The sequence below is a fragment of the Phoenix dactylifera genome, chromosome 2, assembly GCF_051530095.1.
Source record: "Phoenix dactylifera cultivar Ajwa chromosome 2, Ajwa_hap1_PhDact_Kaust_v1.1, whole genome shotgun sequence".
NCBI classification, from domain to species: Eukaryota; Viridiplantae; Streptophyta; class Magnoliopsida; order Arecales; family Arecaceae; genus Phoenix; species Phoenix dactylifera.
The window spans coordinates 24,019,456-24,033,979 of record NC_143191.1 but is presented as its reverse complement, the minus strand read 5'-3'; the positions used below and the strand labels follow the sequence as shown (position 1 = coordinate 24,033,979).

At 38.4% G+C, this 14,524-nt stretch overlaps 1 protein-coding gene across 1 annotated transcript; it reads right to left on the bottom strand.

Annotated features, from left to right (window-relative positions):
- Positions 1–1,719: 1,719 nt before the first annotated feature.
- Positions 1,720–8,667, bottom strand: LOC103717145 (putative galactinol--sucrose galactosyltransferase 1). Its single transcript, XM_008805425.6, has 13 exons — positions 8,135–8,667; positions 7,125–7,384; positions 6,853–6,943; positions 5,784–5,832; positions 5,603–5,694; positions 5,401–5,508; positions 5,141–5,275; positions 4,566–4,976; positions 4,334–4,475; positions 4,166–4,233; positions 3,951–4,085; positions 3,639–3,856; positions 1,720–3,489 (listed from the first exon to the last, which is right to left on the bottom strand). Exons 1-13 carry the CDS (start codon positions 8,323–8,325, stop codon positions 3,113–3,115), a joined length of 2,277 nt encoding a protein of 758 aa, XP_008803647.3. The 5' UTR covers positions 8,326–8,667; the 3' UTR covers positions 1,720–3,112.
- Positions 8,668–14,524: the final 5,857 nt, after the last annotated feature.

Genomic DNA, 14,524 nt, shown 5'->3' with positions numbered 1-14,524 from the left:
GTAAATCTTGGGTACTTATACAGAATTAAGGAATTCAAATAATACCTTCCGGCTAGCCATTTTGGGTGAGGTCCTGGGTTGTTACAGTTTGTGTGAAGGACGGACGGGAGTATATTCCGACTTCAGTTCGGCGTGAAGTTGCCCCTATTCCTACGAGGGCTTCACAATTTTCTAAACACTGTAAGAAACCATTCCTTCTTGGTTCTTTCCCATGCCTACTTGGATTTAGGTATTTGGATTAAATTAATCTGACCATGGAAATCCAAATCCAATCACGGCGAGGGTGAAAGCTGCTCATTCACCGTTACACATCTACCTAAACTGCTTCAAGATGACCCAAAATATCCAGAAAGGCGATGCAGTAGACTGGATATTTGCTCATGTTACTAACCAGACTGAATTTTTTTTTAATTTTTTTTTATAACAACCCAAGATCTTATAAAAAAAACTAATCAGAAGGTATTATTTGGAATTAGAGAACACTGCAACACGAGTTCATGGAGACTGATCATAGGCCGATCGTGATGCTTGTGATTAGATTTGAATAGATGTGAATTCTTAGCTTGACGAGGATGTCGATTTGAATGAGAGGAGTACGTGAAGACCCATGTGGGCGTATATTTAGTCCGACATTAAATATTCGTCGAGAAAATTTTGAGTACTTATATAGGACTAAAGAACTCAAAAATTATCTTCTAGTAGCTTTTTTGAATGAGGTCCCGGGTTGTTACATTCTCTCTCATGTCCCTATCTTAGAGATCTCTCGTTCTCTAATTCTAATGGATGTATATACGCTAGAATAGTATAACATTTCTGCCCCACCAAAAAATCCAAATCTAATGCGATTACGAACTTTTGTTTCCTTTTGATCTAAAATACAATGAGAGTTCATAATTGATCCTAAATATATAATCTATGGTGTAATTAGGCCGTATCAATAACCTAGTTTTGCGTTCTCGAGTTAACCTGCCCATATTCCATCCCTACAGTTTGCCATTGGGTATGAGTCTGGTCCACTAGGATGCACAAGCAAAACTTTGTGGTGACATTGGTGATACAATTGAAACTTTGAGGTTTGTAAATAAAGCATGATCTGCATGTCAGTAAATTTTTCGACTGCATCACAGGTCTATTGGACGCACACGTTTCCCAGTTTGATTGATAGGACGACCAGCAGCTGCTTCACCCAGCGATTTCTGACCTCCCTGCCGTTGGATGAATTCTGAGGTAATTTCAGGGTGCAACCTCCCTGAAAACTGAAGAACTTCGGAATACATTGCCGATTTGTGCTCGTGATTACCAGCTACTTTGATGGCTAGTAACTAGACAGGTGCTAAATCTATGCGACTGTTGATGAAGGATGAGACACATCCAGATAAAAAGCTACTTGTTGAACCATGCAGAACCTACAAACTTGCAGTTCACTTTCTGCCTGCGTGCATGGATTTGCGACATACCTCGCCTTACTAACAGAACTGATCCGAGGGAAGGTGTGCCTAACATGGCATGCTTACATGTATTTAACATCCTTATGCCATCAAAGAAGACCAACATCAAGCTTCTGCAATGATAAGAGCCTCTATGTTCTCATTCTCATCTTTCTTTGGCTAAAATCACAGGCTGGAGTCATAGTACCTTCAATTATTTGTAGACCATGGTTGGAACTGGCTTTATGGATAGTTTTAAGCTAACTGCATTCCACATTGGGGTTCAAAGGTGTAAATGAAAAAAGGACACTGCAACTTTCGCCTCTAGCATAAATTAGCTAGCACAGCCCAAGCCACATCTGTTTACATATATTAGAAGCAATACTGTGAGGGCTCATACTTGCACCTCTAGCAAAATACATGAAGCAAACTCATGCAAACATGGTGAGGGCATCCTTCCCAATTACAGAAGAGCAAGCTTTTCCTCCTTATGGAAAACCAAGGCAAGATGGTATGTGATGACCATCTCTAGATCCTTTCATAAGTGAAAGATGAATGAACATATACTGATTTAAAGAGGTAATCAATACAGAAATGATTTTGAGAAGTAGCTTCTTTAATGGAGATCACAACCATTTATGCAGTCACAGCAAGGGAGATACAACCACATGTTTGCAGATCCCAGATGTTTGAAATGTTCATTTGGTGATTTGAGATGACACATCAGGATGGATAAACCACAAAGACTGCAGTCTGGCACAGCTTAAGGAGGCCGAAAAGAAGCAGCTATTTTCATGCCACGTACAAAGAACTCAGATTCTGTAGGGATGCTAAAGTTGCAAGCAACCACAAATTCCAAATTATAACCCTCCTTGAATTTCAACTGCGTCATTTCTTTTAGTACCCTTGGAAGCTCTCCTAGATTTGAACTGCACAATTTTTACCTTTTTGTTTCCTTCTTCAAACCAGTTATTGCCTTGCAAAGGTAGTGACTTTTATTTCTGCTCTTCTTCACATTGAGTGACAGAAAATACCAAAAATTCAAGGATGATATCTTGCATCATGCTTGATCCGCTATTCTATGTGCAATGCAAGAAAAGTTATATCTGAAGGCAAGGACATATCCAAAACTTTCAGGCAGAACAGAAGATTCTGACCTTAGTCAAGAAAGCAAATCCTTTCACTGCATATATGAAGTCTAACATTTCATAGAGCTTCTGTTCAACTACTCCATGAAACCTTGCAACAATGTTTAGCAAGGTAGTCAAAATGCCTTGCAACATGTTTTTCACAAGGCAGCGAAATCGTAAAATCTTGCAGTGGATTGACATCATGAACTCCAATAATTTACAGCTCTACGGTTAAATTCCACAGGTATAATTCTCGCTGTGGAATCCCCAAAAGGAATGTAACCAAATCTTTCAGGCAATGCAAAGAAAGTTATATCTGAAGGCAAGGACATATCCAAATCTCAGGCAGAACAGAAGATTCTGACCTTGGTCAAGAAAGCAAATCCTTTCACTGCATATATGAAGTCTAACATTTCATAGAGCTTCTGTTCAACTACTCCATGAAACCTTGCAACAATGTTTAGCAAGGTAGTCGAAAGGCCTTGCAACATGTTTTTCACAAGGCAGTGAAATCGTTAAATCTTGCAGTGGATTGACATCATGAACTCCAATAATTTACAGCTCTACAGTTAAATTCCACAGGTATAATTCTCGCTGTGGATTCCCCAAAAGGAATGTAACCAAACCACACCCCTCATCATAGGTGAACTCTACTGCATCTGAATCAACCGTTATTCTCTTGGGCCTGATTGATGAGTAGGCCCCAAACATGCCAGAACCGTGTACCCTGGCTTCTATTTTTGCACTCTTCATGGACTCATATCTTAGCTCCTTGATGGCTCCACCAGAATTGAACATCCTGATCAGACCAATGGGAGCAAAAGAGGCTCCATTGGACAATTCCTTGACTGGAACAACTGTGAAGACTTCATACTCATGGACTTTCAACGTCACGGGTATGGATGCATTCTTCGGCAGGTAAGTTACCTCTCCTGCAGCAGATGTTGAAGCAATTTAGATTTTAGATAACAAAAATGAAAACACCTAAGGTAGATTTGCGTATGGAGCTTATATCTATTACGACGTATTTTCAAATATAATAAAGAAACATGGTAATGTACTGAAATCATCAAAGACAGACCTCCTGAATGAGAATACACAATTGCATCGCCATTCCAGCCATCATCAGCAATCCTTGGAAGATAATCCACATCCTTGGATCGGATAACTCCAGTGACTGTGCCTGGTTGTTCATCATGAATCAAGTTTGTCTTTCCAATTTTGCACCAGCCAGCTCCTTGACAATTGAAGACCCCAATTACTCCGGAGTAGTCATTCAAATTCCATATCTTCAGAAGACTGCAATGCCAACAAGCATCGGTTTGTCAGAAGACATGCCATCAGCAAGCATCTAAAGTAGAACAGGGAAAAGAGGAAAAAATATAATGCTCACCTCTTACCATCCCTCGCAGGATCTGAGAACAAGCAGTCTCTTGTGGGTCTGCCAGGGAGTTTGGCTCTCAAGATAGATCCATCAGGAAGCACAAGCTTCTTCAACAAATTGAAGTCATGTTTACCTGGTTTATCACTGTATAAAACAATTCTTACATGAGAGAACCATCCTGATACCTCTCCAAAAGACGAAAAACAATTACCTACTTGAGCTACCTGACATATATGGCACAGCCACCAATTGCACGTGCCGCCCCATGATATTCAGCCATTGGGTGGAGGCTCTGGGTGGAGAACATTAACAACACAAATCACCCATCAGGTGTACCAAACTATGGTATAGCAGTTTAGAACATGTAATAAAGGGAGTTTTGCTTTGCTTACATGGAACATATCCCAATCAGGTTGCATAAATTCTCCAAGAAAAACAGAATTATATGCAACAGATGCTATATGAATTGTGTGGGATGCTGGATCTTTTGGCCAGAAATCATCGGAGGCCCTCACAACAGCAGTCCTCTTTGAGCTATACCCAGACACATTAGATCAAACTTCAAAATACTTAGCCCTTTCAACCTTAAGAAGAATGAAAGATGAGAGATAAAAAATCTAATACCTGTACAAGTTGTCAGTATTGTGGCTCATGCAAGATATAATTCCATTGTCTGGGAAATTCCTGGCAATTGAAGCCTCCAAAGCTTGGTGGTACTTTCTGGCAAGTTGTACTCTACCACCATGGCCAGCACCAAGGGTTTCCAGAATGTTCTGCACATCTACTTTGACTCCATCAATCCCAGCAGATGCAAGATATGAATGGAGTTCATTGTAGAAAGTGTACACTTTCTCTGGGTTCACGAGGCCAAGGCCATTGGTTGTTATGCTGTTCAAACAATCACAATGTTCATTTGACTGAACCCCTGGTGATGAAATGGGGTATTGCATCTTGGACTCGTAATGTTCCATTCCAGTAACACCTGGCTTTACACCACCCCAGTACCCGGTGATTGCGTGCCAGACATATACATATCTGGAAGCAAAAAGGTGAGTTTAGTTTGACAGAAGAATAGACAGGTATAGCAAATTTTGAGTTATTTTGACAGAAGAATAGACAAGTATAACAAATTTTGACCACTTGCAACCTAAACAACCACAAGCATTGCGGCCATCCGAAAAATTTTAAAGACGACTTACTTTAGGTCATGTTTTTCCTTGATTTCAGTGACAATGTGAGCAAATCCATTTGCAGGATCTTCATCTCGGCGACCCTCTTTGCCATTTTTCTGGAATTTGTGGTTTTCTTTGATATGGGTTAGCCTGTTTGCAAAGCTGGAAAAAAAATGACAGACAAAAACTTAATCACCAGCCATTATCTAGAAAGTAAAGAAAAAAAAATCAATGAGAATATTTAAAAGTTAGGGCCCAAAATAAAAGGGTGTTAAACAAGCACTTACTTTGCTGCATTATCTGCTATGGAAGCGATACCAGTAGCATCCATAGCCACAGATTGCCAACCATCATCAATTATGACAAATTTTGGGGGAACTCCACCTTTCTCTAAGCTGGTGAAAAAGGAATGCACATTAGAGTATTATTCAAGTATTATATAACACTTGACACAAACCAATGAAATGCATAGAAGGAATATATAAGCACCTTTCTAATCCCTGTTTAACCCCCACAGCAGTCACATTAGTATAAAAGGCATCCCATGTGCACCAGCCAAACCAATTTAACATATCTGGCATCTGCCAAAAGGAACATGATTATGGATTTAATTCAAACCAACTCAAAAATATAATAGATATATCAAAAGAAACTAGAATAATGAACATACTTTCTTCTTTTCCCGGTGAGAGAAAGTCTGTACATGCCTCTCAACAGTCCTGCGAAAATTCAAAGTAAAAAAATTCATTAAAACATACGCTCTGATAATTTGTATACATCCAGTGATGGACATAGGAAATCCATATATTACCATAATAACAACTGCTAGAAAGCATTGTTTTATGAAAATTTTGCAAATAACTCAAATTGAAAGCAGCATAATTGATTCATAAGTACACCATCTTTTATAAAGAAGCAAATACATTTAAACCATGGAGAGAACTTCAACTTCAATAAATATTTTACTTATATCCCAATTCTAGGAATGCCGGATGCTACAAACAAATATCAAAACCTTCCTATAACGTACTACTTTCATTTTATTTTGTGAAAGCAGGTATATATAAAGGTATTTGCCAGTTTCACAACAAAATTCCAAATCATGGTGTTGAAGTAGTTATAAGCTTTGACAAGAATATCAAACTGAAAACTAAAGCCTTGGCGTTTCTTTTTTCTTTTTATTTATTTATTTATTTTTTATTTTGAGAAAAGGAAGAACCAAGGGTTCCACCTTCTTCATTAACTGAAACCTACACATCTCAATTGCAGGAACAGTTAAAAAGTATCTGACGGGTATTGAGCAGCTTTTTTTCTTATTTTATTTTCTTTGACCTGTAAATAAGAGAAATTATTCAATATGATATATGAATAGTACAAAGACTTTATCTAATTTGCCTTCTTATACAACATGTCAGATTTTTTTTCCTGGAGCCATAAACAATATGTTAGATATTGAACAATTTTTCACAGAACTACCATAAAATCTAGCAACAAGATTATTGACAGTAGATACGTTCGGCTTGTAGTAACAAACCCATAAGGTATAGATAGAGATCAGAAGGCTTCGACACATTATTTTAAAAAAGAATTCTTACATAATTCAGTGCATGAATAAGATAAAAACGTTGAAAAAGCAATTCAATTTCGCAGTATGGTAGGAAAAAAAAATTCAAGCAAGTGTAAACCAAAGTACAGTGATGAATGGTAAAAAGACAGGAAGAGTAAATTAAACTACTTACTTTACCGCGTCTTCAATGACCTCAAATGGGTCTGATCCGGCTCCCACAAAAACTAAATGGGTTCCTTCAAATGCTTCAACAGCTGGATCACCTGAAAGGTAAGCCTCTGATAAGTATATGCATATCAATCAAGTGATACATAATAAAAATAACCTGAAAAACCATCTTAAAAAAAAGAGTCTCCCTTTCTTCTCTCTTTTTTTTTTTTTTGAAAGAAACCAAAGTTCTCTTTTTTTTCCAAAGAGAGAAAGAAAAATATGTTCATTTATTACCACTCTCCAAACAAATTTCTAGTTCATCATTTGCGTTTCCCTGAAGAACTGCCCGGAAGGCTCCCTCAAGGATTGGCAAGAAGACAGTATAGACAGCAGATTGCCCCACCCCATCTTCACTTCCCTCCCCAAAGTGAGAACCATCGCTTCCCTCGACGATCAGGAACTGGGTCTCGAAGGGGATGTCTCGGCCGAACGAACCCATCCTCTGAGTCATCCACCACAGCTTGAATCGGAATGTACACAAGAACCGTAAATCCCTGCAATCCGATAGAATGGTGAAAACACATCCAAAATTTCTCAAAAAATAGTGCACTCAGATCATTAATTCTTTTAGTAACTGAAATTAAAATGACATTTTAAAAGGGAAATCCACTGTACAACTCCTAAACTATAGGAAAGCATGCAACTTGAGCATTTATGGGCAGGAAAGGGGAAAATATATGATCATTATTTGAAGAAACAGAAGAAGACTAAAAGTCGACAAGCGAATCTTTTTCCACAAAAATCAACGGGAAAAAGATACTTTCCCAAAAGGATTGTACGTCAACTTAATACTACAATCAGAAAAAATGGATTTTGGTTGGTACTCCCTTCTATTTACCTTCAAACAAAAGACAAGAAAAAAAATCACTGGAAAGAGCAAAATATTTCTCTTTTTTTTAAGAAACGAAAGAACAAAATATTTCACCTAGAAATACATCTACCATCGACATGATCAAATAAAAAAACCAAAAAAGAAAAAAAAATGAGGGCAAAGGAAACGGGAAGAAATCCATCGAACCATGGTAGACTGACTTTAAAGAACCGGATAGATATCGTAAAACAAAAAAGATCTTTTAATGGAAGAAATACTCTTTTAAAGAAAAAAAGAACAAAAGACGATTAAACCATAATCCAAACAAAAAAAGAAACTCGTATAAACAGGAGAAAAATGTATGAAGCATAAAAGGACAAAAAAAAAAAGAAGAAAAAACAGGGAGAGAAGAAGAAAGAACGAAAAGACTTACTGAAGCTTTCCGACAGGGAAAACATTGCGACTCCCAGCGCGATCGGATCTGACGCCGATGAAAGCCCCGTTCATCATCCCATTCCCGCATGCCGGCGTCAAGAAGACGTTGCCATGAACATCCGACAAGATCTTGGTGCCCAGCACCATCAAATTCCCATCCGCAATCGATATCCCCGCCCCTACCGTCATCTTCTCCGCCCAAACTACTTGTAAAAAAATCAACCCAAAAAATCCCCTCCAAATAAGACCCAGTGATACCCCCAGAACCCCGCTAAAACCCGCAAAAGAAAGAGGCAACAAATCACAGATGAGAGGAGGACGAGGGTCTCAATGGATCTGACAGACCCAAGAAAACACTCAATGCGATCCGACCAGAGCCAGGGGGCCCTTTAAATCGGACTCCTCCCCTCCCCACCATTGCCGAGGCATGGACGGGAGGGAAGGCAAACGGTCCGTTTCATTGCACTTTCGTCACAGGTGGGTGGGTCTAAAGCAATTGCACTGCTGACGTGGAAACACAATATCTGGCTCTTCAATTGGCGCAGCGACCGCCGGAGGAAAAAGATCTTCCAACCTAAGATGACGTGGCTGTCAACGCCGCGCACACTCGACGTGGGATTACGTCGACGAGCCGCTATCGTCCGCGTCGGACCATACGTGGCGTCACCGATGTCGGTTCCGAAATCGCGTGCGAGGGGCCTGCGGATGGAGCGATAGTGAAATGACTGGATTACCCCTTGCTTTGTGGATCCAATTTTTTAACAAAAATGCTCTTAATGGATAAGAAATAAAAACGAAAGCTGAGCTAGGTTACTGGTAGTTCGACATTTTAGTGCTTACATATTTGAAATTGTATTTGGCAAACATTCTATACGACTATACATCTATGGATGCATTGTACATGGCATGCATTATACGAGATGTGAAGAGTATACTTTAATTTTGTTCATTTGAATGTATGGTCTTTTTGTTTTAAAAGCTAATGAGTATAAGATTGCTCAGGAGTAAATTGTTTTCGAATTGCAAAGCGAAAAAAAGAATATCAAGGATGTGAAAGGAATGGATACTAACATAAGTTAATGTCACTTGTGATTTAGTCAAGTAACTATAGACAATCATTAAGAATAAATCAAACAACAAACTACTTTGAATGTGATGATACATACGTTGATATTGATTGAGCACATATTAGTAATCTTAAACAATATAGATAGGACAAAAAGCAGGTTTCAATTTAATTTCAAGATGATCTTGACTAGCTCAACTAAATTCTTGGGATTGCCCAACGATAATGCATGGTTTTTTCCTAGATACACATATGTAGTCTCTTTTGGCATCATTCTCACATATCAATGAATCGCATGCAATATCAACTGTTGTTAATTATTCCCATAAATATGAATTAAATTTTTATTGTTTTCTTTCGTGTCTCTTTTAGCACTTTATTATCATTAGTCTTCTTGTGGATTATTCACATATTCATACAATATAAAAACTATTAACCTTGTCCTTGTATAAAGTTTATTTGGGGGTGTATTGGCATGCAAAGAAATAACTCAAACATGTTGAATTTATGTTTAATAATATATTATTTATTTATATTTGATTAAATAAGTTTCTACTTAGGCTACGAATAATAGAACTATCTCTTCCTCCATTCTTTTTTCCCCCTTCTTTTTGTTTGGTTGGATTGGGGTGAGGTGCTACAAACCTTATTCATTGACTTATTATATGGTCTGATATAAATACTCAATTTACGTCTAAATAAGCATTTTAACAAATAAATTCTCAATCACTATATAAAAAAAAAAAAATCCATGTATCCATGTAGCATTTATTAATTTTACATTTTTAGCTGTTCAATTAGATAAGTATTGTAGCTAAGTTCATGTAGCATTTATTTTTAGTGATAGTGGTTCTATTCAAGGTTCAATATATTTGCAGTAAGAGAAGTTTACCCAACGCATGAACATTCAGGAGGTGATTATTAGGAAGCAGCAAAGGTAAAAAAATAAAACAATATAAATAAGAAGGGTAAAGTTGTCTCTCTACAAGGCTGAGGGCATTTTGGTTAATCAAAGAAATTAATGATTAGATTGCGTGAGCTGGTCTTGTTAAATCACCATAAAATACATGAAAATTCCTTGTCGGTCCTTATCATTTTACGTGACGGGCGACCTGCCTTGCCATAGAACTGACGGCAATGACACGTCCCTCCGAGCGCGGCCGACTTCACGTTACTTGCGCCGCTAAAAGTCTGTCTTAGCTCCCGAAAAATCCGTGCTGATGCCTTCACCGGCGAAATCTAGGGCCGGGCCTTGAAATGCTTGTGAAATGAGTGACAAAGGCTGTTGAAGTTGTGACTTGTGACCTCGCATGATGGCCAAACAGCTGAAATTAAGCGACTGTAATCCTAAATTTAATTGTGATCACGAGAGGAAGGATGGACGATATTGGAAGGAGGGATCCATCGATCGTTTGCTTGAAAAAATTTAGAAACTTGCCGGAGACTATTGCTATTACTACCATCTTTTGAGATTTCGGATATTTATAAAGAAATGAACCATACTGTTGATTGGATGACATCGTATATGGTAAATCATATAAAAATCTACTCTTTAGATGTCTTTACCTGTTTTTCTATCCAGTTTTCTAATATTTTATTTTTTTATTTCTACGGATATATCTTTTTTCAGTTAATTTAAATCATCCAATTTATATATATATATATATACACACCTTAGAAAATATGGATAAAAAAAAAAAAATGCCTATCCATCCTGGCCCACCATAATTTTGGGAGGATGCAAAGAAGAATAAATAGAGCATGTAAGGGGTGAATTTCTAAGTTGATAAAATTATCTCTCAATAATTTTTTGACGAACAAATAAGTGGTCCATGCCCCACTTTTTTTTATCAAAAGATAGTTTAGTAAAATGTCATATAAATATTATCCATCCTTCTTTTATTCCTCCTATACCAAATAGAGGAGAGCATCATTCTCATCTTTTTTTCTATATTTTACTAAACATATGGCTCTCATTCATCCTCCTTCCAATTCATCCTTCTTACCAAACATGATGAGGATAGATGAATATGATTCCACTCATAATTTTCTAGCTAGAAAATATAAAATATAAAAGTGATGTAAATAGAGAAAAGAAAAGATTGTTCAAAGATTCTAGAGAAAATTAAGAGTTCTCTCTTTTTCTCATCTTAGTAAGAAGGAGGAGGAAAGCCACGCGATTGCAAGCTCGAGTGAGAGAAGGCGATGACAAGATCAAGTGGCAAGCTCAATGATGAAGGAAGGGTGAGGACTTGGCAAAGGAGGTCGGGGTGGAACGAAAGGAGGAAGGCCATGCAAGGAGGAGTGGGGGGGGGGGGAGCTAGGTCATCACAAGGGTGGGAGGCTTGGTCGTTGCCAAGGGCAGAGTTGGAGGAAGAGGAAGGGAAGATGAGATAGTTGGGTCATCTCAACGGTGAAGGAGGAGGAGCGGTTTGAGTGCTGGAAGAAGCCAAAGAGAAGGAATGGAGGCATACGGGTTCTAATTGGACGGTTCTTGGGAATTTCTGGTATCAAAAACTATAGCTGGAATCGGCTGAAGAGGCTACATTACATCACATTTGAAAATCAAAGGACCTAATTAGAGATTTTTAAACTATAAAGACCATGCAAAAAAAGTAAAACTTAGAGAATTAAAAACATAATTATAATATATGCATGGATGATGACGTGACATACACTTAGCGATTGAGCATTTTTTAGCAGAAAATTTCATAGCACATGCCACATCATCACCAATTGGCCATGTAATCTTCTATCTAAATTGTTTCTACCATGTAATTGGCCATGTGATCATCAGTTAATGTCAGCTGAGATTTCTAGTGAGAGAAAATGGCCGGAATTAGGGGAAATAACAACATTAAAATAGTTGCAAAATAATAGAGATTAAGAGCTTTTTGAAATTTAGAAACTTTTTAAAAACTGACCTAAACTAGGAGGACATTAAGCATAACTGACCTTTTTCTATTTTTTCTTTTTTTGGGTATTGAATAAGATCTTATACTCATGAGAAATAGAAACCTCTCTTTTGAAGCCATATGATTATACTTTCATATTAGAAAATAAAAGGATTTATTTGGTTTTCTTATTTAAGAAAGAGTTTTGGTGGATGTCAAAAATTTATTGAGAGGAAGGAATTTTGGGTTGAGCACAATCATTTGTTGGAAAAATAGGGAATTCAATAGAGCAAATTACAATTCAAAGCACTTAATGTTAATATTAACCTAGGTATCAACCAATAAATAATGTCCCCTACATACAATGCAGTGAATTCTCTTTGAAGGGTGAGCTTTGTGTGTAATAACAAGCTCATCTTTATAGAAGCATCATTCGACAATTCAACATCTCATAACCTTTTCAAGAAAGTTTTTAGCCTAAGCAAATGAATAGATCCATTGGCCATTAATTTAATTCAATTTCTTGAGCCACTAAGACACTCCAAACGAAACACCCATAGTCTACTCTATGTGTATCATTCAAGGATCTTCAAGCTCATGCCCATGTTGAACATAACAACAGTCATGTTGCATGGTCGAAGTGACACATGTGATGATCAAGGGTGGATTGGAGTAAATCAACAACAATCCTAACAAGGGTATAGATTGCCGATGCAGTTCCATGCAATCGCACATTTGTACCAACAGTAGAGCTTGTTAGTGTGTAGGCTGATGCAATCAAACACCTTCAGGCTGGTGTCCTTGAGTGGAAGGGGACTTGAAGACTACTGTCCAATGGATCAAGAGAGAGGGAACCACTTATCACCCATACTTGTCTAACATCCACCATGTATGGTCTGCCGGATAATTCTCAAGGCCTCTCATCTTTGAGGGGAGAACCAAAATGGTAGATAAGCGTAGCAAATAATATTTGTCTATATGAGATGTCACACCAGCCTTTGAATTCGATATTCTGATTACTCTATGGATGTTCCCATCAAGGAACATGTTGATGCTTACGGCTACATTTTTGAAAGCTTGGGTATGTTGGAGAGAGAGATTATAGGATTTTCTCAATAAGCATGTTTCTATTGTCTCAGTTGCTTCAGAAAGTATCACTCGATTCAATGAATGGTCCAATTTGTGCAATCATAATTTTCTTGTTGGATCAGGATCAAGAATATTAGAACAAAGTTATCAGATGTCTGATGGGGTACAAATCCAAATCATTTGTCTTCTTCGAGTTACAGCAATTAGATATGTGTTTCTCCTTGAAGAATAGCTAAAATACGCACTGATGATGATCAGATGTCTAATGCTTCAACACCAAAATTTTTCAGACTTCAATTGGTGCCCCATTGATTACTGTTTTATAGTTTAATCAATGCATTGGACGCCAGTAATTACAAACCTCGTGTTTTCCACTAATCTGATTAATGGAGCATTTTAAGAAAGAGTTAAATATGGGTTTTAACGACGCATTTTTGCCGACACTTGTTCCATGCCGACCAGCAAAAATGCGACCTACCGCCAAAAATAGCCGACGCTTGTAAAAAGCGTCGGCTAATTATGACGCTTATTAGCGTCGTCGTAGATTTGGGATAAGACGACGCTTATGCGCGTCGTTGAAAACCAAATCTCATCAAAAAACTCGCGGCCACCCCCCTTCTCCCTCTATTTTCGATCGATCAAGCCCTAATAGAGCTAGCCGACCCTTGTGCCCTCCTCCTCCCTCATCTCCGGCGCCGACCCTTGTCCCGTCCTTCACCCTCCTCTGCGGCGCTCTCCTCCTCCCTCCTCTGCGGCGCCGATCGACCGGCCGACCCATCCCCCTCCGCCCGAGAAAGTGATACTGCCCCATTCCCATCCTCTCCGGCACCGAGCGACCTCCTCTAGTCCTCCCTCCTCTGCGGCGCAACCTCCTCTCCTCCTCCCTCCTCTGCGGTGCCAACCAGCCGACCCCATCCCCCTCCTCTCGTCCCTCCTCCATGTTTTATGACACGATCTTTTAGAGAAAGTACTGATTTACAAGCGGTTCATAGGAGAGAAGCAGTTCAAAAACCTTCTCAGCATCTGAACTAGCAGTTCAAAAACCTCTTCGATCGGTATCTGAAGGGATGACAAGGTAAATTCGTTTTCTCTCAAAATAATTGTCTTTTCCACTCTTTTGCAGTCAGTTGGTTTTTAATGGGCAGTTAAAATTATATTTCTTAGATATTTCCATACCGTCTTTTATGGAGGTACATTGTTTTTTTTCAGAAAAAATTCTTTTAGCTCTATTGTTGTAATACTGAAAGCTTTGAGCTTGTATGCGTATGTTGGTTGGCTTCCTTGGTTTGGGCCTGGGGTCCTTAAATCACGCTGTGATTTTTTGGATTAATCTAGGTTA

What these genes read in the sequence shown, in the direction of transcription:
- LOC103717145 (XM_008805425.6), bottom strand. Translation starts at nt 8,325, where the DNA reads ATGACGGTAGGGGCGGGGATATCGATTGCGGATGGGAATTTGATGGTG. An exon ending in AAGGAAAAACATGACCTAAA is followed by an intron (nt 4,977 to 5,140) that starts GTAAGTCGTCTT and finishes TTTTGCTTCCAG; the next exon opens with ATATGTATATGTCTGGCACG. An exon ending in TGTGTATTCTCATTCAGGAG is followed by an intron (nt 3,490 to 3,638) that starts GTCTGTCTTTGA and finishes CATCTGCTGCAG; the next exon opens with GAGAGGTAACTTACCTGCCG.